The following is a 12,893-nucleotide window of genomic DNA, read 5'->3' on the forward strand; positions in this document are numbered from 1 at the left end:
CACTAAGTCCATGTGGCTCTGGAGAGAGGGCCCTGCATGGGTGGGGTAACTGGCTGCCTTTGGCTGGCCATTGGGCAGACTTGGCTGAATATGGTGAGGTTATGGGGAAAGCTGTGAGACAGATGGGGTCTCTGAGGGGCTGGTGGGAGTCATAGGGGAGGCCAAACTTTGGAAAGATGAGGGAAAGGAGGAAGAGCCAGAAGAGGACAGTGGTGTGCATCAGGATCACCTGGAAGGCTCCTTAAGACATAGTTGCTCAAGTACCCGCAGAGTTTTGATTCAGCAGATTTGGGATGGGGCCGAGAATTTGCATTTCTAACAGGTTCCTGGGTGGTGCTGATGCCGCTGGTCCAAGGACCTGTGAGGTCTGTTGATCTTACAGGAAGGAAACCTGAGATGAGATCGGGCATGAGCACTCTGTAAATGCTGAGTGGCACCAGACAGATGTTTCTTATCAGAAGAAGTGTGAGAGTGTGATATTGCAGGAGCTGCACCTCACTGAAGCGTTCTCCTCTCTCCCTGTGGCTTCTGTCAGTACCTGCTCAGATTTTGTAACTTCTTCAGCCTTGTAGGACATTCTCCTCTTATCCTGGTCAGATGGTATATAGTAGGTGGGATATGGTACACATTTGAGCTTAAAAACAAAAACTTGCTTGGGCCTTAGGCAGAGAGTCTGAAGTAATGGTCTGGGAAGGGCCAGGTTAATCTGTAGTCTTTTAAATTTCCCAGGTGGTGCTGATGAGCAGCCAGGACTGGGAGCCACAGATCTATACTGTAGTTGGTTTTTCTTCTTAGAATGGGCTGTACTCCTGGGGACTTGCTTTGTCCAGAGCTGTCCATGTTGACCCTCTGCTTATCTCTGTCTTTCTTGATCAGCCCATATCCTTTTGGTTACTCTGCTTCCTCCAGTTCTCTGAGAGCCCACCTATAGTCAGGGCCTTCCCTGCTATTGAGAATTTCAAGGTACCAGGCTTTTTTTAGGCCACGAGCAGATTTTACTCTGTCAACACCTTTGTGAGGACCTCAGGTAACAAATGGTTTTGGACATTTGTGTCTTTTCAGTGATGCTGAGAGTAGAAAATTGTGCAAGAAGATGAAAGTTGACCTGAGCCCAAAGGACAAAAAGGTTGAATTATTCCATTACCAGTAAGTACACATGGGCATTTCCAATTTCCAAGTAAGTGCTAGAAAGCTTTCATTGGTATTCCCAGTGAACGGTTTTGAGTTAGGTTAATTTTATTTCAGTGTTTTTCTTCTGTGTTTATAGTTCTTTTTTTTAAAAAAAATCTTGAACTGTGTTCAATAGCTGAATGTTATTAAGATGCTGCAGGAAACCAAAGGTATGTATCTTCATAACCATTCTTAAAGTTAACACCTTTTTCTCCTCATTCGACAGGGATGGTGCATTTCATACTGAATATAACCGAGCTGTGACATTTAAGGTAAATTTACCTCCCTCATTCTCAGCAGAGGTAGAGTCTGAACAGATGCCAAAAGCCTGGCAGGTTTTCTCTGAGAGAAGGAAGGGCAGATTGCACAGATAGCTCTTTCAAATGACCTGAGGGATTCTTATCTCTAGAGCACATGTCAGCAGAATATCTGGAAAAGTTTGTAACTGTTAGCACAATGGGGATGGCCAGCCTTATAGATAAGTGTGTGAATCTATGAGCAGAGGCATGTGGGTGAGACATGTGACGTTACGCCTCTCTTCTCCAGAGGCCTGGGTTTCCTTTTGCTGTGACTTGAAGCCCTCCTTCATCGCCATGGTAGTGTCCATACTGGCTATCCAGAGTCTGGGGGGCACTTAGCACAGGGTGCAGGACACGGACAGGTTGACACCTGTTGGCTGATGCACTTCATTTCAGATGACACGCCGATGTCACTGAGTCATTCCCCTGCTACAAGTCCGATTTAGCAGTGGATGGAAAAGCATCAGTGAAAATAGGTGTGGAAGGTCTTTGACCCGCCGCCCTGAGTCCTTCGAATGCCTTTGGATTCTCCTCCTTCAGCTACCCATTCTCTTCCTCAGACAAGTCTTCTCCTATCTCTGGTCCAGGCGGCATGCCTCTGCCCTGTCTGGGGCCATGTATTTCTTCTGTTCTCAACATAGACTGAACTTATTTTTTCAGACTCTCCTGCTTTGCGCTCCTCTCTCTGTCTCTCTTTCTCCATCTCCTTCCATTCTTTCCTGTTCATCCATCCATGCAGCTGTCAGTGCCCCACTCCTCTGCCGCTCTTCCTTGGCTCCCTGGTCATTTCTTGCTTATCTACCAGCACTCGTTCTTTTTTAAGTTGCTACAGCTTTACCTTGTACAGATTCAGCCTGATTACTCATCTTAACACCCACTTAGACACTTAGAGAAAATTCTACCACCTAGAGTTGCTTAACCTCTTATTCTGTGTTAAGATGTCAGCCGAAGCCCTCAGAGAGAACACACACTCCCCAGGAGCAACGTGTAGCCGGGCAGGGCAGGGGAAGTGCTATGCAGTGATGGAAGGGGGTGCCGGGGGCTTTTTGTTTTGTCTTTGGAGGCTGTGTTCAGTTTACATTTAGGGGCTCCCTCTGAGCAGTCTGTCCTAGGATCATGGAGCAGGAAATAGCAGCTGCTCAGAACTGTAGTAACTAGGAAGGAGCAAGGAGCCCAAATGGTCTGAGCTTGCCTAGGTCAGGGAGGCTGAGTCCTGGCCTCTGTCCACCCCTTACAAAGACCAGGTGTGTGGCATTTGCTCACTCGTCATCCTTCCTAGGATCTCTGCATCAATAAGTTGGAGAAGCGGGCTGAGCATTGGACAGGGTCAGAGTCTTTAGTGGAAAGAGGGCATCCTTAGTTCAAGGGTTCCCCAAAGCCCACAGGGTCATCAGGGACTGGGGTAGGGTCCCTGGAGTTCTCAGGGCAAGGGTAAGCAGCATATTGTTTCCCATAACTGCCTGATGGCTTCTGCTCATCATTGAGCAGGAGCAGCTGAGACCAGTGCCCTCCTTGGTCACAGGTTGGTTTTCTTCTCAAGTTTCCTCCTGGGCCTCCATCTCCAGAGAGACAGAGGAGTCCCTGCCAGGGTTAGGTGCCCAGTTGCAGGTTCATGCTCTGGCTATTGTTGCTGTCGTCCTGTGTGGTTCTGGGGGAGCCCAGTCACAGGCACCACGCTGTGGCCCCTAAAGAAGCCAGAGACCAGACAAGTGAGGGTAAAGAGCAGGAAGCTCAAAGAGGGGAACTTCCTGTATAAGTGGCCTTTTGCTGGTCAGCAGTCTGTCCTGCAAAATCCTTATTATGTGTCAGTGGTGAGGACTGGAGATGCCTGGAAGCCAGGATTCATATGACCCTCTGACGACCTTCTCCCAAGACCATGTAGCTATGAGTGTGGTTTCCCAGACGTGAAGATGTCCTGAAAACCAAGGTGTGGGTGTGGGGCCATTTCCCTGGCATTCAGAGCACCGAGGACAGGATGGCTGAGGGAGTGGGGTGTTCCCCATGCGGCTCCCTGCAGATTTTTCCACCCAAGATCTCATCGGTTACAGTGCTTTGGAGAGAACCTATGGATGGAATCACTCAACTTCAGTTAAACAAGAATAATCTCCACCTGAAAAGCAAAAGATTGCTAGTGTGATTATTTCAGTTCTTACGTTAGAAGAGGTGGCTCCTTTCCTCTTTGCATCCACTTTTGTCTTTTCTCCTTGATGCTGAGGCAGGGGTGGGAGTCGGGGAATGGGAGACGGTGCTAACCCTTTAACTCTGCTTGTGCTGGTGTGTGGACAGGAGGCCCCTGAGAGCAGTAGTTCCTAACCGATTTTCGGTTCCTTGTCCCACTGAGAATCGACTGAAAGGCATGGATCTTTTCCCTAGAAACAGTGTGTTTGCATGAAGTAAATGTAAAATGTTGTCGTGTGAGTAAATGTAAATGTTAAGTAAAGTAACATAAAGAGTAATGCTTTCATGTGAGGCTGGGGTTTCACAGATCCCTGAAGGCTGCCTGTGTACCCTAGATTGAGAACCCCTGCACCAGGTATTTTCTGAAACAGGTGGGCAGCTGTAAGCATCTTTCTCACATGGCCCAGGTGGGCAGGTGCCTGTGCAGCTCTGGGTGAATATGGGTTTCAGGAGGCCCTGCCAGTTCCATTCTGGCTTATACTGTCACAGGGAAGGTTTGACAGAGACAGAGGAGGCAGACCTGCCTTTGCCACGTGGAAATGGCCCTCTCTTCTTGCCAGAAGGTGTTTCACAGCCCCATTTGGAACAGCAAGGGAGCATTACCTGAATGAAATTCTACGAAATCTTAGCTGTCTCCCATTTTTCCATAGTAGCTCTTCCAAAATAATAAGCTCACGGAGGTCCTGTGTGCATGACTAGTGGATGGCTGAATGCACAGCCTCCCTAAGAATGTGTTTCCTTTTCTCACCTCAGCCCTCCTCCCTCCCACCACACTTGTGGACACATTCAGGTTGTCATCTGCTCTTTGGGACTTGATCGAAGTGGACAGAAGTGACAAAATCTTGCATCAAATTGGGGATGCTGAAGGCTCTGTCTTTTGGCATGGAAGCCAGCAACTCCCCTCCAGGGTTGAAGGGATGGAGGTTGGCTGGTTTCTGGTACTCGTTCCTGGCTGTCATAGACTTTGAGCACCATTTCCCAGAGTGGCTGTCTGAGGGAAGGCTGCTTCTGTCCTGGACCAGTGAAGTGTGGCAGGGATAGAGGGCAGTAGAGGGACAGCGGCCTCCACATGGGAAGATTGTGTCTTTCCCAGAGGGAATGAGATTTGAGTCAGTTGTCCACATGACAAAGGCTAGGTAAGTACTTTATCCTGAAGGTCCTTGTCAGATCTTCATCCTGGGCATGTAGAGGGAGGGTATTCAGGCAAGTAGGCAGTCACAAAGATGAGCACCCTGCCCCTGGGGGCTTCCTGGCTTGAGCTCCTCAGAGGATGATCAAGATTTAATGCACTCTCAAACCAGTTTAGATCACAAAATATTGAGCAGGTGGCAATTAGATGTGCTTACCTGCTTGTGCGATCGGCAGTTTTGGAGGCTGCACGAATGTGGAATCCTTGGACAGGACTGGAGACCTTTATTCAAATTGATCAGACAGGCTTCCTGGAGGAGATGAGACTTAGAAGCATGAGCCTGTCTCTGGTTTGAATAAGCCAATGAATTGTCTCAAATCTCCTCTTTGATGTCCATTAAGAAGCACAGTAGGTATGGATCAGCTGACCAGATTAAGGTGTCACGTGGCTGAAAAATTTTGGTGGAGGCAGTGGGGGTGCATTTTTAGGGCCTTCAGCAGTGAAGTCAGTGGGCAATGGAATGGCACCCCTGCCCCCCATGGGGTTGACCACGTGCGACATGCAGACTCTCTCCAGGCACGTGGGTCTCTGGGCAGAGAGATGGGGCAGGTTCCTGATTTCCCCACCTCCCTCTTTTCCTGGCTAAAACGACTTTTCCCTTCTTTGTTCTTTTCCGCAGTCTATAGTGGCCTTTCTGAAGGATCCAAGAGGGCCTCCACTGTGGGAGGAAGATCCTGGAGCCAAAGACGTTGTCCACATTGACAGTGAAAAGGTAACTTATTTTGCATCGATTCTGGTGGACACTGGAAACTTCCCCCAACCAGGGTCTCCCTAGGAGAGATGCCCAAAGAAATGAGGAATGGGACTTTTCAGAGACCAGTTGTACTTTTCTCCAAGGGAGCCGGGCCACTAGGCCCCTAATATTTGTTCTCCTTCCCAGCTCCATGACGGAACCTACAGGAGATCACAGACTGGCTGCCTGAGACCTTGCCTGAGACCTCCCATTCTTCACTGCCTTATTTAATGTATTTTAATGTGTTTAGATTTTTCTCAGAGAAATATCCATTTAAAAAGCCTTTCCTTATTATGTAACCCAGTCATTGCTGGGATTGGCTGTGTGTGTGTGTGTGTGTGTGTGTGTGTGTGTTTAAAAGTAAGTTTTGTTTTTTTGTTTTCTTTAAGAATAATCTCAGAGGTTTGGGTTGGAGTTCCAGAGACTTGGGTCAGATCTCTATAATTCTAAGTCATGTAAATTTGAGCAAATTATTTACCCTCTTAAGTTTTAATTTCTGGATTTGGCTGGGCTAGGAAGTTAGGGGGTAGAACAGTGGTTCTGATTTATAGTCTCCATACAACCTGACCCTCCTTTCTAAGACTGCCCCACATGACCTGAATGTGCATCTTTATCCATGTATTGTGACACGTGCGTACCTCGTTTGTTTGGCTGTGTCTTCACCTAGGGGTGGGCAAGAACGTCTTTGTTATATTCCAGATGGTCTGTGAGGCAGGCAGTGCTATTTTGTAGATGGAAGGAGAATGTCCTTTTTTTAAAAATCTATGAAATACTGTTGACATACAGTGCTATATTAGTTTCAGATATATAACATAGTGATTCGACAGTTCTACATATTACAGAGTGCTCACCATGAGAAGTGTGGTTACCATCTGTCATGATACAAAGTTATGGCAGTATTACTGACTCTGTTCCCTTTGTTGTACTTTTCATGTCTGTGACTTATTTCTTTTATAATTAGACATTTATACCTCTTTTTAAAAAAATTTTTTTTAATGTTTATTTATTTTTGAGAGAGAGAGAGAGAGAGAGAGAGAGAGAGACAATGCAAGCAAGGGAGGGGCAGAGAAAGAGGGAGACACGGAATCCAAAGCAGGCTCCATGCTCTGAGGTGTCAGCACAGAGCTCAATGTGGGGCTGGAACCCACAGACCGTGAGATCCTGACCTGAGATGAAGTCGGACACTAAACTGACTGAGCCACCCAGGCGCTTCTGGACGTTTATACCTCTTAATCCCCTTCACCTATTTCACTTATGCCCCCACTCCCTTCTCTCTGGCAACCACCAGTTTTTTCTCTGGTTTTATCAGTCTGTTTTTGTTTGGTTTTGTTCGTTTGTTTTGTTTCTTAGATTCCACATATAAGTGAAATCATATGGTATTTGTCTTTCTCTGAATTATTTCACTTAGCATTACCCTCTAGATCCATCCATGTTGCTGCAGATGGTAAGATCTCATTTTTTTATGGCTGAGTAATATTCCATTGTTTGTTGTGTGTGTGTGTGTGTGTATGTATATATGTATGTGTATATACACACACACATATATACACATACATACATACCACATCTTCTTTATCCATTTATCAGTTGATGAACACTTGGGTTGTTTCTGTATCTTGGCTGTTGTAAGTAATGCTGCAGTAAACATAGGGACATGTATATCTTTTCAAGTTAGTGTTTTTATTCTCTTTGGGTAAATACCCGCTAGTGGGAATTACTGGGTCATATGGGATTTCTACTCTCAATTTTTGGGTGAACCTCCATACTCTTTGCATAGTGACCGCACCAGTTTATATTTCCACCAATAGTGCATCCTTGCTAACACTTGTCATTTGTTTTTGTGATAGGAACTAGAGAATGTTTGTTCTTATCTTGATAACATGAAATGTACTTTTTATATTCCTCTGCCTCCCCTCCCTTTTCATTTAAAATTATTGACCCTTAATGCTTATTAATCCAGAAGAAAAGGATGCCATTTATACTTTCTGGAGGAGGGATCATGTGTGATCGTTATGGGCTGGGCAGTTTGAATTAAGGGGCTGGCCATCAGCATTTCTCTGGGATAGAAAATGCCAATATCATCAGAAGGTAAAAAGTATGTTGCTGGCAGGGGAAGAGGGGCAAATGTCAGGAGGTGGTGGCATCTGTGCCCGTAGTTATGAGGAAAACAAGCAGCCTAAACTCACTGTTGCTCGTGGGAAGATTTTGTGATAATGCACGTTTCTAGACTTTCTGGAAAGTGATTGCCTGCTGTCTCCTTCCCCTGAGATGATCATGTCCTGAAACTCCTAAGATCGTTCTTCTGTAACTAGAAATATTAAGGAGAAAAAAAATGTTTTCACACCTGTAGGCAATCCTCTTGTTACACTTGGTGCTGTTTTCTCTTCTGTAGAAGCTTAAGGTATAGCTGCCTTTCTGCTGATAGAATTTCCACATAAAATAACTAAAAGTTCCCAATTCAAGTTAATTGCCAATTGTATTTGTGAGGTTAGTATTCTGCACTGTTGAAGGTAATTAAGCATCTTTGAATGTAATGTAATGATTGTTACTACCCAGGGTATGAAACCAAATGGCTACAGGCTCAGAAAACCCTTTTCTTCTCAGATCTCCAGGTTTTTTCTCCAGGGATTTCAGAAGATCATTTTCAAAGCATTTGCATTTTCTACCCATAGTCAGGGTCAAAGATCTTAGTTGCTAATTCTGTTTTGTAAAATTATATAATTCTAGTTATGTAAACAAGGGTGAACATTTTCAGAATTTATTATAAAATGTTTTAAATTCCTACAAAATATTTGTAATATTTTTTATCTAACTGAAAAATTATAAGCAATGCGTATTCATTGTTGAAAATTTAGAAAATACAGCTTGAGTTTAAAAAGAAAAACAAGTTACTTTATCCCTTCCCATTGAGAAGTACCCACTGCTGGTATTTTCTGTAGCCTTCCAGGCTTTCAACATAATGCATACATATTTTTACTTACAAAAGTGTCATTACATTTTATATGCTGCTTTCTAACTTGCTTTGTTCCCCCCACTTAACGTAACAGGCATATCTTATTGTGACATTAAATATTCCTCTTCATCGTTTTTAATGATGCAGTAGTATTCCATAGAGCGGGATGTACCCTCATCTATTTACCTAATGCCTTGTTGCTGCCAGAAAGCTGCATTTCGCAATCTCCTTTTACTTTCCTTATTATTCAAAAGAGAAAAACCTCTAATTTTCTTCTATGGAAACTGGTTAGAGAAGCAAATTATTTTAATCAAAACATGCTTTGTCATTGCGTTTCTCTGCAGTCCTTGATAGATTTGCTTTTTCCGGAACATCGTTGACTTTCGTTGGAAGAAAGGTCTTTGACCCTGCTTTACGCTGAAGTCTCTCCATTAGCACTGTTGTGAAATATAAAAAATGTCTTTTTTTTGCATTTATTGTATTTATTTAACAAATAATTATGTATTGCATAATAATGTGCCAGGCACTGTTTGGAGGGTTTTACAAATACAGATGATCTATATCTCATGGGGGCAGGAGGGCATGCCTCATCTGTGTGTTCCTGTGCACACGATGGGCTCCTGGGCACATGGACGGTGGCGGTAGGGCTGGGGAAAGAGACAGTGGGTTTGGGTTAGCCCTGTGTGACCTTAACCAGCAGATTTCTGTCTAGCCAAGTTGGCCATGTGAAAACAACCACCCCCCTACAACACAACCACTCCATAAATCACATGAGGGGGCAGCCTGGTTGAGCCTCACGGGACATAAATAGTTCCTTGCAGGTTTTTAATCGTTCAGGTGGAGCTGCAGGTAAAGCTGGTAGCCTGGTCCTGACTACTTCATCATACCAGGTGGCCTTGGGAAAGCCATGTGTCCCCTCGGGGCCTCAGTTTCCTCATTTGTAATATGCAGGGGTAGTACAGATTGTCTCGATCGTCCAGCTCCTGACAGGCTGAAACTCTTGCTGCATGCCCCAAACCCCACGTCAGACCATGGGACATCTGAAGTGCTGGACAGCTCCTTCCACCGTGGTGGTGCCCCCACCCCCCAGAGCCAGGGGCATGTCGCCTCCCTGTTATGTTATTGTGTGTGTGACCTGCCGTGTTCTCTCTTTGTGCCTCAGGACTTCAGACGGCTCCTGAAGAAGGAAGAGAAGCCCCTCCTGATGATGTTTTATGCCCCCTGTGAGTGACCTTTCTCCTTTGGGCCAGAGTTCATTGTTCAGCCTCTTGGAGGGGCAGCTGGGGGTTGGGAGGCGGGGGACTGGGAACTAGCCCCAACTCTCTTAGAATGTGAAGTGCGTCCCTCACCCCATCTCTCCGTCTCTGCCTCTTTGCCTTTTCATTTGGCTCCTCCCCTCCTACTGTCCACATCAGTTTTTCTCTCACTAGAATCTGCATCCTTCTGCCCTCCTTGCCCCGAGCTCTACCTAGCAACAACACGGATCTCTCCAGGTATTCCTTTCCCACCAGCTGTGTGCCTGGTGGAGCTATGTGCCGATGGAGCCACACCTCACCCTCTAGGTCCACTGCTGCTCACCAGCCAGAGCCTGGCCAGCCCCCCAAGGCAGCCATTTGCCCAGCTCTGGCTCCTGCACACCTCTGCTGGTGTCACCTGGGAGGTGTGGGGGAATTAGGACCAGGGAGAAAAGGGCCTCATATTTTGGTTCATTCTCTAGATGAGGCACAAAGCCATAGGAACAGCAGAAAGATCATTGAGATGACAACCAGAAGACCCAGGTTCTAATTCCAGCTATGCCAACAATCGAGCTGGGTGACCTTGGTCAAATCCTTTGCCTTCAAATCCTTCACCTCTCTGCCCCTCAGTTTCCATTGCTTTTTAAAAAAATTTTTTTGATATTTACTTATTTTTGAGGAGGAGAGAGAGCATGAGCAGGGAAGAGGCAGAGAGAGAGAGAGACACACAGAATCTGAAGCAGATACCAGGCTCCAAGCTGTCAGCACAGAGCCCGACATGGGGCTCGAACTCAGGAGCCATGAGATCATGACCTGAGCCAAAATCGGATGCTTAACCAACTGAGCTACTCAGGTGCCCCCACCCCCCTCAGTTTCCATTTCTATACGAAAAGGGAGTGTATCAGAGCAGTGGCTTTCAGACTTTTTGACTGTATTTCCTAGTATTAATTTAAAAATATTTTCCATGGCAACCTGGTGCTATAAGTATACATGTAACTTATATATACTTATAGTAAATAAGTTGACTAAGTAAATAAGCTGAAACAACAGTTTTACAAAACCATACTTTACCCTTACTACTTGCCATCTACTCTGCCAGATGTAGTATGCAATATTTCGTTTTTCTATTTTGTTTTATGTATGTATCTTTGTTTGTTTATATTTGAGAGAGAGACAGAGCACAAGCCGGGGAGGGGCAGAGAGAGAGGGAAACAGAACCTGAAGCAGGCTCCAGACTCCTAGCTGTCAGCACAGAGACCGATGCGGGGTCCAAACTCATGAGCCATGAGATCATGACCTGAGCTGAAGTCGGATGCTTTAACCAACTGAGCTACCCATGCACCCCAGCCTATTTTGTTTTATTCAGAAGTTACTGGTTTTTCCTCTAACCCTCTAATAGAGGGTCTGCAAACTATGGCCCGTGGGCTGTCCATCTTTTTTGGTAAGTTAATTTTTGTTGGAATAGACATATTCATTTGTTTATAGATTGTGGCTGCTTTCAAAAGCTAAGCAGAGTTAATTAGTTGATAGTATGTTCTACAAAGCCTCAAATAATCTGCCTGGGCCACCCTGTAGTCTAACAGGTCCCGACCCACAGATTGAAAAACCCTGGAATAGAGCCTATGTAAGGCCCCTAGAGCTGTAGCTCTGTGATCTGCATAATGCCCTTCAGAAAACTAAAGACTGGAGAGAGAGGGGCCATGTGTGGTGGGATGTGGGTGTGCCCTGGCCTGTCCGTGGCTTGGAGGAGTATCAGTGGCTATCATCCATCACCCCACAATGGACTTCCTTCACACACCCCAGGCCCCTTTCCCCTCTGGTAACCACTGAACTATGAGTTTGTTTTTGTTTAGTTTGGTTTTTAGATTCCACATGGAAGTAAAATGATAAGGTTTTTGTCTTTCTCCTTCTGACTTATTTCACTTAGCATAATGCCCTCAGCGTCCATCCATGTTGTTGCAGGGGGCAAGAGTTCATTATTTTTTATGGGTGAGTAGTAATTCTGTTGTGTATATATGTGTGTGTGTGTGTGTGTGTGTGTGTATATATACATACATACACATATATATACCATACATACCACAGCTCTTTATCCATTCATCCACTGATGGACATATAGATTGTTTCCATATATTGGTTATTGTAAATAATCCTGCAATAAACATAGGAGTGCATATATATTTTCAAATTAATGTTTTTATATTCTTCAGATAAATACTGTTCCAGTAGTGGAAGAGCTGGATCATATGGGAGTTGTATTCTTAATTTTTTGAGGAATCTCCATACTGTTTTTCATAGTAGTTGTACCAACGTACGTTCCTACCAACAGTGTACAAGAGTTCCTATTTCTCCACATCTTTGCCAACACTTGCTATTTCTTTTTGATAAAATCCCTTCTGACAGGCGTGGCACACAATGATATATCATTGTGGTTTTGATTTGCATTTCCCTGATGAGTGATGTTGAACATCTTTTCATGTGTCTGTTGGCTCACTTGATTGTGTTGAATGATCCTTTTAATGTATTGTTGAATTTGGTTTGCTAATATTTTGATGAGGATTTTCACGTCTATGTTCATCAAGGATATTGGCCTATAATTTTCTCTTTTTGTGGTGTTCTTGTCTGGTTTTGGTATCAGAGTAACTGGCCTCATAAAATGTATTTGGAGGTATTCCCCTCCTTTTCAGTGTTTTGAAAGAGTTAGAGGAGAATAGATATTGAATCTTTGAATGTTTGAAAGAATTTATCAGTGAAGCTGTCTGGTCCTGGACTTTTGTTTTTGTCAGGTTTTTGATTACTGATTCAATCTCATTGCTAGTAATTGGTCTATTCAGGTTTTCTGTTTCTTACTGATTTAGTCCTAGAAGATTATATGTTTCTAGGAATTTGCATATTTCTTCTAAATTATCCAATTTTTTTTGGTGACTAATTGTCCATACTAGTCTCTTAGGATCCTTTGTATTTCTATGATGTGAGTTGTAACTTCTCATTTCAGTTCTATTTACTCTTGTAAGCCTGCCTTGAATCCCTTTTCTTGAGTTCTTTGGACAAAGACCCCTCCCATTTCCACCTGAATGATCATGCCTCCCAAGATGGCTGCCCTTTTATGAGGTTCTGGTGGTCCTGTGGTTTGTTC

The 12,893-nt window shown here is 44.6% G+C and overlaps 1 protein-coding gene across 1 annotated transcript in view; it reads left to right on the top strand.

Annotated features, from left to right (window-relative positions):
* The window catches only part of PDIA5 (protein disulfide isomerase family A member 5), a 93,076-nt gene that overhangs the window by 33,855 nt on the left and 46,328 nt on the right, over positions 1-12,893 (top strand). The window contains exons 5-8 of the mRNA XM_053904161.1: positions 1,063-1,146; positions 1,397-1,442; positions 5,456-5,548; positions 9,685-9,745. Of these exons, the coding sequence (XP_053760136.1) occupies positions 1,063-1,146; positions 1,397-1,442; positions 5,456-5,548; positions 9,685-9,745 (284 nt within the window). The remainder of the gene's footprint in view (positions 1-1,062; positions 1,147-1,396; positions 1,443-5,455; positions 5,549-9,684; positions 9,746-12,893) is intronic.

The sequence above is a fragment of the Panthera pardus genome, unplaced genomic scaffold (assembly GCF_024362965.1).
Source record: "Panthera pardus isolate Hobbes unplaced genomic scaffold, ASM2436296v1 HiC_scaffold_16, whole genome shotgun sequence".
Taxonomy (NCBI): Eukaryota; Metazoa; Chordata; class Mammalia; order Carnivora; family Felidae; genus Panthera; species Panthera pardus.